Source organism: Carcharodon carcharias, chromosome 7 (assembly GCF_017639515.1).
Source record: "Carcharodon carcharias isolate sCarCar2 chromosome 7, sCarCar2.pri, whole genome shotgun sequence".
Lineage (NCBI taxonomy): Eukaryota > Metazoa > Chordata > Chondrichthyes > Lamniformes > Lamnidae > Carcharodon > Carcharodon carcharias.
The window spans coordinates 153658686-153673587 of NC_054473.1; the positions used below are offsets into that span (position 1 = coordinate 153658686).

Consider the following 14902-nt stretch of genomic DNA (forward strand, 5'->3'; position numbering starts at 1 on the left):
GTTATACTTGTTGGGAAACGGAAGTTAGTACATGAAGACTTGAGGAGAGGTGAACTTATGTGGCTGGACGAGGTTAAAGAAATAAGGAACAACAAAGCCATGAAGGGATTTGAACACAAGAATGAGATTTTTAAATGTGAGCACTATGGAACTGGGGTCTCACTGTAAGTCAGCAAGGTCTGAGTTGGGGCAAGTGGGACTTGGAGCAGGATAAGATAGCAATGTTTTAAATGAGCTGAAGCTGGCTAGAGGAACATTGCAATAGTCGATTTGTGAGGGTTAGAAAAGATCTGTATAAGAAGACCTGTATAAGAGTTTCAGCAGGAGCTGACACAAGTGAGGCAGAAGTGGACAATGTTACAGAGATGGAAGTAGGCAACAGGCTTTGTAATGGACAGGATGAGGGTCAAAGACCCAACTTAGGTGTTGAATAGAACAACAAATATGAACAGTGTAGATAGTGGCTGGGGAGAGAGATGGAATCGGTGACAAGGGTAGAAAATGTTTCTGTTGGGGGAATGAAGCCAATGGCCCAGGTTTTTTGGTCACTGGCAAAGCAACAGCACTTGAAGAAATAAAAACAGAAAATGGTGGGAAAAGTCAGTTTCTCTCTCCTCAGGTGCTGCCAGACCTGCTGAGTCTTTCCAGCATTTTCTGTTTTTATTTTAGATTTCCAGCATTTGCAGAATTTTGCTTTTATTTCAGCACTTGAAGAAAGCTGTCCACAAAGATCTAGTTTAAACCTGGCACAAAGTAAAGGGATCTCGAGCAGCAGCAGCGATGTCAGCAAGCAGCCGATCACATTGACATGTCCTCACAGGCAGCAAATTAGGAAGTTAAAAGCATTAATCTCTTTACCTTTAATTTAAAGTTTCAGCTAGCACAGCAAATGAAAATGATTATTTTAGCTTCTATCTAAATTCAAAGATAAATAAACTAAAAAAAACTAAAAATTTGGAATTTTTAAATCATAATGGAGAAATTTGACATTCCACAAATATAAAAATAGCTTTTCATGGCCCACAAAGTGTTTAGCAGCGATTGTGAAGTCAGCACGTTGTAAAAAACTTAGTTGCACCTCATTCATCAAGGTGTAACTTTTCGAAGGATTTTCATAACTAGACTAACAGCGTGCGAGTCGAACTTCTCATCAATTCAAGGATTTTTGCATTGATTGCAGTCTGGGGCCTCTCAACAGCATACCCTCTGGGGGAGCACTGACAGTTACTTTTGGATTTCTGCATATGTCTGGGCTTCCAAGGGTGCTGTCATTTTCAGTGGAGTAATGCTGCTGGAGAGTATGGCAAGTTCCACTCAAATCTTGTGACGGATAGCCGAACAGGCTCTTGTTACGAGGCTATGCCTTTTGATTTTCAAAAATATGATTTTTCAACTTTCGACTGACTACCTTCCAGATGAAGGTGAAAAATCACCCACAGGGGAGTGTTTTTTTTGTTTGGGGAAGCAATGGCGTAGTGGTATTGTCGCTGGACTAATAATCCAGAGACCCAGAATAATGCTCTGGAGACCCAGGTTCGAAACCCGCCACACAGATGATGAAATTTAAATTCATTAAAAGTCTGAGAATGATCATGAAACCATTGTCGATTATTGTAAAACCTATCTGGTTCATTAATGTCCTTTAGGGAAGGAAATCTGCTGTCCTTACCTGGACTGGCCTACATGTGACTCCAGGCCCACAGCAATGTGGTTGACTCTTAAATGCCCTCTGAACATGGGCAATTTGGGATGGGCAATAAATGCGGGCCTTGCCAGCAATGCCAACATCCCATGAATGAACAAATGCCTTTTGATTTTTGAAAATATGATTTTTCAACTTTCAACTGACTACATTCCATTCTCAAGAGAGTTTTTTTTTGTTTTGGGAGGCAATGGCATAGTGGTATTGTCGCTGCGAAGAGAGAGACATTTCCTATAATTCAAAGACCCATTGAAACTTGTCACTAAGGAAGAGATATTAAAATGCAAAGTGCTGGATATTGAAACAATGGCTACCATAGACTTACCCCCAAAAACCCTTTGGAAATACACAACAGGCGAAGTATTTCAGACCAGGCTGCAGTCACTGCAGAGAGAGTATTGCAAGAAAGTTTTTGGCAGAAAAAATACAGGCTAAAAGCTGGGCTTCCTCCCTTTCTCTCTTTTGGGAACAAGCGTATCACCCAGTTGAGAAGCCAACTTTACTAGAAACCTACCAGCGAACCGAGATCACATAATAATTGCAATATCCTCTCCATCTGACCGTACCCACGAAACTAGCTAATCCTAAAAGGTCACAACGTTTAAAAATCCATGCCTCCAGGACACTTAAATGTACGTCCTTTTAACTTTTTTTATTGGACTCTAACTTCCTTTATTTTTGATACCTGTGTGTGACGTCACGTTTTTTTTTTCCCTTGGGTTTAGTGGTTAATAAATTTGCTCTTTCTTTGACTCAAGAAAATCTTGTTTGATTGGCTCCTTTTTGCTCACAGCTTAAATAGTTAATTACAGTTGGATTTGGAAAAGGCATATCCTCCTGAAAGAGAAACTTAAACCATTGTTATTATCAACCAAGGAGGTTGAATAGAGGAGAGCCGGTTCACGCCTTCTCACCTGATCGTAACACTGTGCACCAGATATGCTCAATTCAGTTCCCCATGGACTTCAAGAAGTGAAGGTGGGCAACACCAGGATTTACTATGAAATTCTGCAGAATTACATATCCTCCTGATATTTTAGGGTTGTCCCATTTTTAAACTGAAAGCTGTGTTACAGTATTCAATTATATATTGAGATTCAAAACCATCCTTACCATGAAAAGGATGCTGACTTTTCACAATATAATTTAAGTGCAAAAATATATCAAATGAAAACATTTACCTGTTTCTCCTTGTAAGGGATAGCATACATGGGCTCTTTATTTTCCACTTCCTCCTCTTTTTCTAGAACATAGTAATGTGGTTGATCTGCTTTATCTGACAACTGTTCCAAGTCTAAGTCATCTTCTTCTTCTTCATGATATTCTTCATCAGAATCAGAAGGCAGTGGTAATTGAGGCCTGCCCCTAACAATATTTTGCCTTTCATTCCTTTTCAAAGAGAACAGAAATCAATGATGGAAACCAGTAACAGATCTTCCACAATTGTTTAAAATGCACTTAACAGATGTACTGGGAAATAACATGCAAAAATGAATTCTATACCAAAGTTTGATATTCAGAATCATATGTCAGTTTCAAGAGTTTTGAATAAAAATGATGCAACAAGAATCCTTCGGCTAGTAAGCAAGTTGTAGCTTTAATCAGCCTCTCAGCCATGGCACATAAAGTATTCAAGAGATTCTTTTTATTTCAACAGTTGCAAGTAAAAATGCATTGAAGAGAGTATATTATCAAGAGAAGGACTACTGTTAACCCGAGGTACTTCCACCTTTGTAACTGAAAAAAATTCTTCCAGTTCTACCCAACTTACTGTTGAGGTTCCTCTTACCTGCACAATGTAAAACTATATGTTCTTTGTAATCAGTTACCCACTAAAGGAATCAAGGAAAAGTGTGGTTTGAAATATGTGACTTTTGAGAAAGCAATCTAATTAAGGAAAAAACACATTCTATGGTTTTTCATTAAAAGAGGAATTTAGTCCTCACTTAGCCAAATTGATTTCCTTCATATGGAAAACAGCTATTTGAGTCTCTTATCAACCTGTAAAAATGTTAGCAAAGAGACAACCAGAAATTGCCTTTCTTCATAGAGAGAAACAAATGTGAAACACAGTATCGAGGTGAAATAATCCCAGATAACAGGTTTTTTCCTTTGGAAATTTTTTTTTAATCTTACGTAGGTACACTAACACAAAATGAAAAGTACTTCTCCCACCTGGGCACTCATTTAAATATTTAAATCTAATATCTAGGATAAGTTCAATAAGTGAAATATTCTAGCGGGTGATAACTTAAGGCAGACTCAATGCACACAGCATTGAGACTGAGGATTAGGCTAAAGTTCAATGTTGAAAGTTTTTTTTGCTCAATGCAGAAATAGGAGTGAATGGGAATCCAGCATGTGACAGAAACGTTACAAGAAGGCTCATGCAGACAATAAGAGGTTACACATTGAGAGGGAATAACAGGAAATTGTTTCTAATGAAGAGATTTTTTAAGATACTTAAAAGGTATTGAAAAATTAATTTTACAAACAGAAGAATTGGATTTAAGAATTGAAATAATTTTAAACTAACCCACATGATAGGGAACTGACAGGATGGACCGAGCGCCTGTTTTACATGAACTGATTTTGCTTTCCATTAACTTTAGTGCAAGTAAAATTGAGCGAAGTGTAAAACCGGCCCGATTTTATCAATTTCCTGCTAGGCTGATTAGGTTAAAATTATGCACAAGTACTTGCAATTAGATAGCAAATGTTAAAATAGGACACTGAAGTGACTCAAGGATTTGACTTATAATATATTCCAAATCATGAGACTAACAGAGGATGACAATAGTTAAAGCCTTCAGTATAAGATCTCTTCATGGAATCCAAGGAGCTTGGTACATCCATGTCATTAGATTTCAAACAAAATGACATTTCAGTCTTGAACAATACAGCTGGTTACACAGGTTTCCTCAAATTGAAGAAGTTCTTATAAAACCTAAGACCAAAAATGTGCGCATTTCACTTGTATGGCCCCTATTGCTGAGATGTATATACTTGATCCCTTTGTTAATGTATTTCAATTCTTGCACTAACACTCCGTAGGAAACAACTCCACCCAAAATTTTACGTAAAAATAGAATGTGACCCAGGACACCAGTGAACTAAGAACCGTGAAGGTTTACACTACAACTCAAGCTCAGTCTTAAGGAAAAAAATCCTCAGGCCATCCCTTAAAAAGTCTTTGGTGCCTAAGATGGCGAGAGCATGGCCAGGGCCAGGGATACTAACCATCAGAGTTCCAGCAACTCTTGCCACTCAGTCAAAAGAAGGATCAGTGCCTGGTCAGACCATCTGGGAGTCCAAGTCAGAATTATGGTCTGGACCCCTGAAAAAGAACTTGAACTTCTTTTTCAAAACAATGCTTGTGTGCAGCCCTAAGGGGCATTGGGAACTGTTATATGATGATTCCTGGGAGGGATCCAGCTTACGCACCTCATTGCACCACTCTTCCACCAGACTTTCTGACCTCCTTGAAAGGTAATCACCCATATTCACGGAAGTGCTGTGGATATTCAACACTGACATGAAAAGCAAGTACTTCCCCTGGCCCCAGGAACATTGGCAGAGTCAGTAATTGAGACCCTGGATATGTATCTCTTGACGTATTGCAAGGTTAAACCAGGTTTGGAACAAAGAGTTTCCAAGGACCTAGCAGTTAATAAAGGAGGAAAAATAGTTCAGGTTTGAGTGTATTTGTGCACACATAATGAGAACTAGCAACGGTAATGAACCATGAAACAAAAGAGGACATTTGTGCTTCCACACATCAGTGTGAATTATGATGGAAATAGTTGAGAGATCAATTTTAACCTGAAAAGACAAAGAGAAAAAAGAATATGGGAGATTTTGAGCTGGTAATCAGATTTCACACCTCTCTTTAAAAAAAACAGACATTTGTAACAATTGTACTGAATAAACTACTCAATTAAGATGCAATGAATTAACTGTACAATACCTTAACCCCAGGTCAGCCACAGTGGCATAAGGTTCAAGAAAGCTCCTTTGATCTGAATGTGTGCTATCACTTTCCGAATAGGACCTCTGACGAAGCCCTGTTAAATGTGGTTGTGGAATAGCAACTGTATGACCAGTCAAGCAAGAGGTTAAAATTACCGCTGCCAATGCTGACCTGAAATAGTAAATGAGTTGAATTTACAATAGAAACAATACACACTGTACAGTTGAATATTCTTCAGAGAAGATAATTTTAAAATCTCTATAAGATTAGCCAAAAAGTTGCATTTTTTTGCTCTATAAACTCATACATTTTGCAAACTGAAATCTTGCACATTTTACTCTCAGATTTCCATTATTCAAAGAAGTCTTTCTTTCCAGCTTGGAAACATACCAGATGATAATGACAATCACAATTATGTTTCCTGGCCCTACTGTCTCTGTCCTTCAAAACGCCCTTCAGCAGTGAGTTCCTCTACTTTCTTATAGTGAGGATCCATTAAGGAACTAACACACAATGACAATTTAGAATTCATTGTGAAATTTGACTAACAATTATCTATCTCTACTAGGATTCCATTCTCTTTTACAGAACTTCCATCCCTAAGATTTGTTAGAAGTATACAAAGTTAATCTACCCAGGAATTGATATTTTTCCAATGCTTCTGTACAATATACATCAGCAGGTTACAACAACTTCTCCAGATAGCACCCTCAGTTGCTTGAGAGTCGCTGAACCACAGCTTATGCCATGATTTTACCATGGGACAGGGCGAGGATGCAGGTCCAAAGTCTACCTTAGTCAGAATGGGGATCTAAAGTTATTCTGAATCACACGCTAGCAGTCTAGCCAACTGAGCTAACCGGACCCCCAGGTAACAACTAAGATGTTCATATTATAAATGCTCCAAATGAGCACTAACAAATTAACAAACATTTTTCATATAATCTAAACAACACATACCAATTTCAAGTAAATTGTCATTTCAGATAAATTAGCAATGATATATATTGACTAGGATATCAAATAAACACAGTGTAATACAAGCCAGCAATATCACCAGGCATAGTCAAAAAAGGTTGAAAAACATGTAGTTTTGAAAGTGAACAAATAATTAACATAAGCTTTAGGTGAATCGCCTGTGTGAACCAAGTCTATTAGATTAATATTTTTAGGACAACAAGCATTCAAAAATATAAATAAAACTGAGAATCCAGTGTACCTTGGCCTCTCTGGAGAAGGCTCTGGGCTACGAGGGGGAGGAGTGCGGGGTACAGCAGCTCTGGGAGCTATGGTGGCTGCAGGAACCAAGCCATGAGCTATGTGTTTCTAGGCAAATGGTCAAAAGCTTGGTTAGTCAAGGCAACAAAAATACAGGGAAAATATGCAAAACTAATGAAATTAAGGTTACAGTACTGGATCAATATTAACAGAAGAATTTTTTTATATATGTTTGTTCACAAGATGTGGGCATCGCTGGCTAGGCTGCATTTATTGCCCATTCCTAATTGCCCATGAGAGGGTGGTGGTGTGCTGCCTTCTTGAACCCTTGTAGTCCATGTATTGTACAGGCACCCACAGAGCTGTTAGGAAGGGAATTCCTAGGACTGACCTGCAACAGTGAAGGAACAGCGATATAGTTCCAAGTCAGGATAAGAACAGGAGTAGGCCATTCAGCCCACAAGCCTGCTCCACCATGCAATAATATCATGGCTGATATGAATTTGGCCTTAACTCCACTTTCCTGCCTGCTCCTGGTAACCCTTGACTCTCATCAATCAAAATGCAATCTAACTCACTGGAGACAAGAATTCTAAACACTAACACCCCTCTAAGAGAAGAGATTCCTCCTTATCTCCAGCTTAAGATGAAGACCCCTTATTTTTAAACTGTGACCCCTAGTTCTAGATTTCCCCACAAGAGAAAACATCTTCTCAGCATCTACCATGTGAAGCCCCCTCAGAATCTTATATGTTACAATAAGATCACCTTTAGTTCTTCTAAGCTCCATTGAGTATAGGCACAACCTGCTCTGCCTTTCCTCATAAGACAAACCATCATCCCAAGAATCAGCCTACTGAACCTCATCTGAACTGCCTCCAAGTGCAAGTATATCTCTCCATAAGTAAGGTATCAAAAGATCACATCCAGCACTTCCGACCTGGCTGGCTCCACTGCCGAGATAGGCATCTCCTACTCCTCTGCAATTTTCATGCAGTCAGGCCAGATTTCTAAAGGGTCATAGTCCATGGCCTCTTAGAGGAGTCGTGAACCCTTGACTGTATGAGGGGTCTTTTTAAAAGGTAAGTTGAAAAGGTCCTCCGCTTGCCCCCTAAAGCCAAGGTCTGCCCTTCCACCAACCCCTATGTCAAGCTCTGCCTTTCCACCCACACCCCCATTACCCTTCATGCCCCATGCCAACTTCCATACCCATTGACCCTCTATACACTGTCTAGAACCAATGAACTCTATAGTGACAGTAGAAAGTGTAAATAAAAACTTTGAAAAAAATTAATTCATTCATAACTTTCTCCTACGTTGAAAAAAAGTCATTTCACTACAAGCTAATAAAAGTATCAATCATCCAGATTCTTTGAAGTATCAATAACAAAAGCCACAAACACTTGAAATCACCTAATGTTGTGTAAATAAACATTGTGAAATTAACAGCAGATATCAGACAGCCTGAGCTGTCAATCAAGCACTGTTTTTTCTGGGGTGCAGGTGTTTCAACAAGAGTAATAGTTGTCTGGGCTCTCAGCCAAGCATACATAATAAGGCTTGGCTGAGAGCCCAGAAAACCATTAAGCTTGTTGAAACAGCTGCTTATTGTAGAGACCTTGCAACAACCGCATTGGCATATTTTTAGGAGGCAACTATCAGAACCCAACTTACAGCAACTTCTTCTTCTTCAGTTTGCTGCCCTAAAGGCAAGTCCAACCCACAGCGTCACAACCTCCACCACGGGCAAGACAAGGAGGCAGATCCCAAATCTAACCTAGCCAGTGAAGGAGATTGAACCATGTACTGTTGGCACCAATCTGATCCACACCAAATGGCCAGCCATTTGAGGCAACTAGCTCAGCAAGGAGTCTGAATTGCTGTACCAATATGCACTTCTACATGCATATTGTAGTCCAGAGCTATGAATAGTAGTGGTAGGGGCTCTAATTTTCTTCCCATCACATAGCTGACCAGGAATCTCTCCCACTCTTACTGCCTGCCAATGGCATATGTTGGAAGAACTTACAGGTTGATATTGAACCTGGTTGGCTGTGTGATGAACACATTTTCCTTGACCATCAAGTCCTGGAGAGGGACTTCAAACCAGAACTTCTGGCTCAGAGGCAGGGGCCCTACCCACTGTGCCACAAGACCTCCTTACAGCAACTCCCAAGACAAAAAAAAAGTGGGGAAGATGTTTCCATTAGTAGGAGAGACTAGGACCCGAGGGCACAGCCTCAGAGTAAAGGGAAGACCTTTTAGAACAGAGATAAGGAGAAACTTTTTTAGCCAGAGAGTGGTGAATCTATGGAATTCAATGCCACAGAAGGCTGTGGAGGCCAGGTCATTGGGTGTATTTAAGACCGAGATAGATAGGTTCTTGATTGGTAAGGGGATCAAAGGTTACGGGGAGAAGGTGGGAGAATGGGGTTGAGAAACTTATCAGCCATGATTGAATGGTGGAGCAGACTCGATGGGCTGATTCTGCTCCTATGTCTTATGGTCTTATGAAAGTGTCATTGATGAACCAAGTCAAGCATTGTACTCATAGTTTAAACAACTGATTTCAGTAAAACATGCAGTAAAAATATTCATGTTCAAGTCATGGAAATCAACAAAACCAATTGAAGAGGTGCTATAGATTTATATTTCCTATGCAATTGTCAACAATAATGGACTACTATTTAGATAATAGTAGTAGCTGGAATCTCAACTAAGAATCATCTGCAGTAAAATAGTAACCAACTTTCTACTTTTCTTTTGATGGTTAGCTAAAGACCCAATTCTAAACAACCAACAAACATCAAATACAGGTACCTGCATCAATTGTACTGTAAATTACAAAAATATTATACAGAAAATTCTGGTTACTATTCAAATTAAAAATACACATCTTAAATCGAAGTTTGCATAGAAATATTTTATTTACATATCTATATAAAAATTCTCTCAAATGACTATTTGCTAAAGTAGATATTTGTGAATACCCATGAAATCTCTTCTTTTTAATTGGTTAAGTGCCATTTCTTCTTCCTCAAAATCAATAGTATTTCTCCTTTCTAACTGGTTATGTTCTACTTTTGTGATTCGCTAGTCATATGATATAGAAATCTTTCTCCTCTGCAAAATGAATTTACCCTCTGCAGGAAATGTAACAGCCCAATCATTTTTTTCAACAAAAATAAACCTTCAGATTATAGCCAATAAGACAGTTGCACACTTACAATATGCCACTAAAAATAAACCACAATATCATGAAGAGCAAACTTCAATAATTCACAAAAGAATGTTTCCCAGAAACATGCCCATTCCACCTCCAAATCACTTCAAAGATTATTTTCTCTCCTCGCCCATCAAAGTAAGGAACCAAGACCAAAATACACCAGGTCCATCAACATCAAAGTCCAGCCCACATTTTAAAGCCGAACATTAAGAATTCATATGCAGAGCACAAAGGCATGAGCATGCTCATGACTTCATCACTCCTGCCTTCCATTGTCTGCTCTTTTGGCTCTCTACTCGGTGTTACCCACAGCTACTTTCCTGCTCACCTCCTCTTGTAGTCTAATCTAATTTAAAGAAACTACCAGAAGAAAATGCACCAGTTACCAAGCACTAAAGGAAAAGGATGCAAATGACAGACATTACCTTAATGTTTGAATATAGACAGCTCTTCAAAGTTATGAACAGATGAAGGAACTCATGGAATAATATAATCTTCCTATCATGGAACTAATTATTTTGAATGACAGCTGACATTTTGCTTCCCAGCGTTCTAGGTATTACTCACACCCTCTGTGAAGAAGTGCTTTCTGACATTAACTTTGAACTTGTCTTTTATCAGTTGTACAGGATTAACTTTTTTCAACCTATTACATATCTTCTATATTTCAATAAGGTCCCATTTCATTCACCTCCCTTAAATTGAACCATCTAAATGTTTCTAAGCTTTCCACTGCACTAACTAGGGCAGCCTTGTGGCCATTCTCAGCACTTCTTCCAAGGATTGGAAGTTTCCTTTGCCATTCAGTGAGCAGGATAGATTACAGAGCACGATACAATTTCAGCATGACTGCCTCAACCTCATACTTTACTGATTTGGCAATATAGTTCAACATTCTGCTGCTGTTTATTGCTGATCTACAATGTCCAGAAATAGTCAGACTTAAGTTTACTATAATTCCCGCATCTCTTTCATCCCTCTCCCTGGTTAATTAAATAATATCTCAGTAATTTTTCTTTCAACGTGCAAACATAAGTTGCATTTATTTGCATTGAATTTCAGCTGCCACAGTTCCACCCACTTTCAAATATTATCTAGGTCTTCCCATAATTCCTTAGTTGCTGCACAAGACTCCACTGTTCCATCCTTGTTGATGGACCAAAGAGTTACTTCTGTATTTGTAATACAGTCTAGCTATTCTCTAAAACAAAGGATTATTTCTAGAATTCTGCAAAATGTTAAAATTCTGGAAAAATAGAACTAAAAACACATAAATCCAGTGTTATAAGCAAGTCAATGGAGAAAGATCCTTCTCAGCTCAAGATACCAACCCTCAAGTGTTATGGCAATGATTAATGTTGAAACGTTCGTGCAATGAAAGAACAAACAAACAGGAAAGGATTAAAGCAAAATACTGCAGATGCTGGAAATCTGAAATAAAAACAAAGTGCTGAAAATATTCATATCATTGAATTGAATATGGAGTCATATTCGACCCAAAATATCCAATCTGTTTCTCTCTCCACAGATGCTGCCAAACAGAATCCATTTGGTGACAAATGGATTCACAACCTAGTACCCCTGTCAAGAATTAATCACTAGTTACATGTAGAACCAGATCATCGGCAAACTAACTGACATCCAGCAATTATAGTGGCTGTCAACTTTAAATTAATCCTCTTGATTTATCTAAGATAAATGTCATAAATACGTTTGGCTAAGCTGATTTTAGGGTATAAAAGCCATGCTTTCCCCCACCCTATCTTATACAGGAGAAAGATTCCAAGAATATTCTAAATAAATGTTAGGAAACTGTCTAGAAAGAATAGATAACTAAAAGGTTGTAAAGAATTTTGAAAGCAGACCTGCAAATGCAGAGATAAAAACAAAAAAACTGCGGATGCTGGAAATCCAAAACAAAAACAGAATTACCTGGAAAAACTCAGCAGGTCTGGCAGCATCGGCGGAGAAGAAAAGAGTTGACGTTTCGAGTCCTCATGACCCTTCGACAGAACTTGAGTTCGAGTCCAAGAAAGAGTTGAAATATAAGCTGGTTTAAGGTGTGTGTGTGGGGGGCAGAGAGATAGAGAGACAGAGAGGTGGAGGGGGGGGTGTGGTTGTAGGGACAAACAAGCAGTGATAGAAGCAGATCATCAAAAGATGTCAACGACAATAGTACAATAGAACACATAGGTGTTAAAGTTAAAGTTGGTGATATTATCTAAACGAATGTGCTAATTAAGAATGGATGGTAGGGCACTCAAGGTATAGCTCTAGTGGGGTTTTTTTTTTTATAATGGAAATAGGTGGGAAAAGGAAAATCTTTATAATTTATTGGAAAAAAAAAGGGAAGGGGGAAACAGAAAGGGGGTGGGGATGGAGGAGGGAGTTCAAGATCTAAAGTTGTTGAATTCAATATTCAGTCCGGAAGGCTGTAAAGTGCCTAGTCGGAAGATGAGGTGCTGTTCCTCCAGTTTGTGTTGGTCTTCACTGGAACAATGCAGCAAGCCAAGGACAGACATGTGGGCAAGAAAGCAGGATGGAATGTTAAAATGGCAAGCGACAGGGAGGTTTGGGTCATTCTTGCGGACAGATCGCAGGTGTTCTGCAAAGCGGTCGCCCAGTTTACGTTTGGTCTCTCCTTGCCATTTTAACACTCCACTCTGCTCTCTTGCCCACATGTCTGTCCTTGGCTTGCTGCATTGTTCCAGTGAAGCCCAATGCAAACTGGAGGAACCACACCTCACCTTCCGACTAGGCACTTTACAGCCTTCTGGACTGAATATTGAATTCAACAACTTTAGATCTTGAACTCCCTCCTCCATCCCCACCCCCTTTCTGTTTCTTCCCCCTTCCTTTTGTTTTTTCCAATAATTTATATAGATTTTTCTTTTCCTACCTATTTCCATTATTTTTAAATCTTTTATGCCCCCACCCCCACTAGAGCTATATCTTGAGTGCCCTACCATCCATTCTTAATTAGCACATTCGTTTAGATATCACCAACTTCAACACCTCTGTTCTTTTGTCTGTGACATCTTTTGATTATCTGCTCCTATCATTGCTTGCTTATCCCTACAACCACACCACCGCCACCCTCCCCCCCGCCCCCCCACTTCTTCCCCCCTTAAACCAGCTTATATTTCACCCCTCTCCTTGGATTCACCCAGTTCTGCTAAAGGGTCATGAGGACTCGAAACGTCAAGTCTTTTCTTCTCCGCCGATGCTGCCAGACCTGCTGAGTTTTTCCAGCTAATTCTGTTTTTGTTTTGGATTTCCAGCATCCGCAGTTTTTTGTTTTTATCTTTTAGTTTTTATATATTTTCAATTTACATTGATATTGGATTCTGTCTCGAATTTACTGATCTGGTTATGAAGATTCCTGAATGAGAGAAACCATTACGATTGAATAAAATCTACAGCATCCAACTATACTACTTTCCGGAGTGACTGTGTTTAAGTTAGAAACAGCTATTGGCAACGACGTTGTCATGAAACGTATCATTTATGTTAAACTGAGTGAGGAGTAATACGATCCCACTTACAAACGCCATTTTATCCTTCCTTCCGCCCCTGAATGGCATTTTGTTTTGCAGTTGAAAACTCGGGTCCTCTGTTGTAACTCACCAGTAAAACAATATTTACAAAACAAAATAATATCTCCCACCTCCCAAAGACGCTTTGCGCCCGCGGCTACCCCTAAACAAAATCTCATTCCATTGGGTCAGGGGCGACAACGCCATCCAATCGCAGCGGGCGTTGATTATTTTAGCAACAGGGACCGTTTGAAATCTAGGTCCTTCTTTGTGATTGGAGAATTGGATTCTGTTCACTCTTCATAATGATTGGTTGTATTGGGGAGACTCATGAATTAAGGAACATGGCTTCTTTTGTGAATCATCTCCCTCTGTTGCCTCTCTGAGTTTGCCCTGCAGGGAGACAGAGTCAAGGCAGGGCCCTTGGACTATCTGAGAGCAGTGCTTGTGTTATACAGTTGGTTTGCCAGGCAACTTTTCTTGGTGGACATGTTTAACATTGTTTGCAAGACAGTAGCAACTACATGTATCCATCAAACTCTATAACTAGAGAAGAACTCTCCCCCAAGAGGTTCCCCATGTGGCTAACTCATTGGCTTACACAGATCATGTGATCTTACAACACAGGATTTTTCTTAAAGCTACAGTCCTATGTTTAGCAAAGCTATAATTACTCTACTGCATTCGTTGCTTCCAATGTGGTCTCCTCTACATTGGAGAGACCAAACGTAAACTGGGCGACCGCTTTGCAGAACACCTGCGGTCTGTCCGCAAGAATGACCCAAACCTCCCTGTCGCTTGCCATTTTAACAATCCACCCTGCTCTCTTGCCCACATGTCTGTCCTTGGCTTGCTGCATTGTTCCAGTGAAGCCCAACGTAAACTGGAGAAACAACACCTCATCTTCCGACTAGGGACTTTACAGCCTTCCGGACTGAATATTGAATTCAACAACTTTAGGTCGTGAGCTCCCTCCCCCATCCCCACCCCCTTTCTGTTTCCCCCTTCCTTTTTTTTCCAATAAATTATAAAGATTTTCCTTTTCCCACCTATTTCCATTATATTAAAAAAAAACCTCCACTAGAGCTATACCTTGAGTGCCCTACCATCCATTCTTAATTAGCACATTCGTTTAGATAATATCACCAACTTTAACTTTAACACCTATGTGTTCTATTGTACTATTGTCGTTGACATCTTTTGATGATCTGCTTCTATCACTGCTTGTTTGTCCCTACAACCACACCCCC

At 39.5% G+C, this 14902-nt stretch overlaps 1 protein-coding gene across 2 annotated transcripts in view; it reads right to left on the reverse strand.

Annotated features, from left to right (window-relative positions):
- Positions 1-13821, reverse strand: part of cep89 (centrosomal protein 89) — a 142447-nt gene extending 128626 nt beyond the window's left edge. For both annotated transcript variants that reach the window (XM_041191545.1, XM_041191544.1), the window contains exons 1-4: positions 13662-13821; positions 6892-6998; positions 5670-5843; positions 2884-3091 (exon numbers count right to left, since the gene is read on the reverse strand). In XM_041191545.1, the coding sequence (XP_041047479.1) occupies positions 2884-3091; positions 5670-5843; positions 6892-6998; positions 13662-13700 (528 nt within the window). In that variant the 5' untranslated portion in view covers positions 13701-13821. The remainder of the gene's footprint in view (positions 1-2883; positions 3092-5669; positions 5844-6891; positions 6999-13661) is intronic.
- Positions 13822-14902: the final 1081 nt, after the last annotated feature.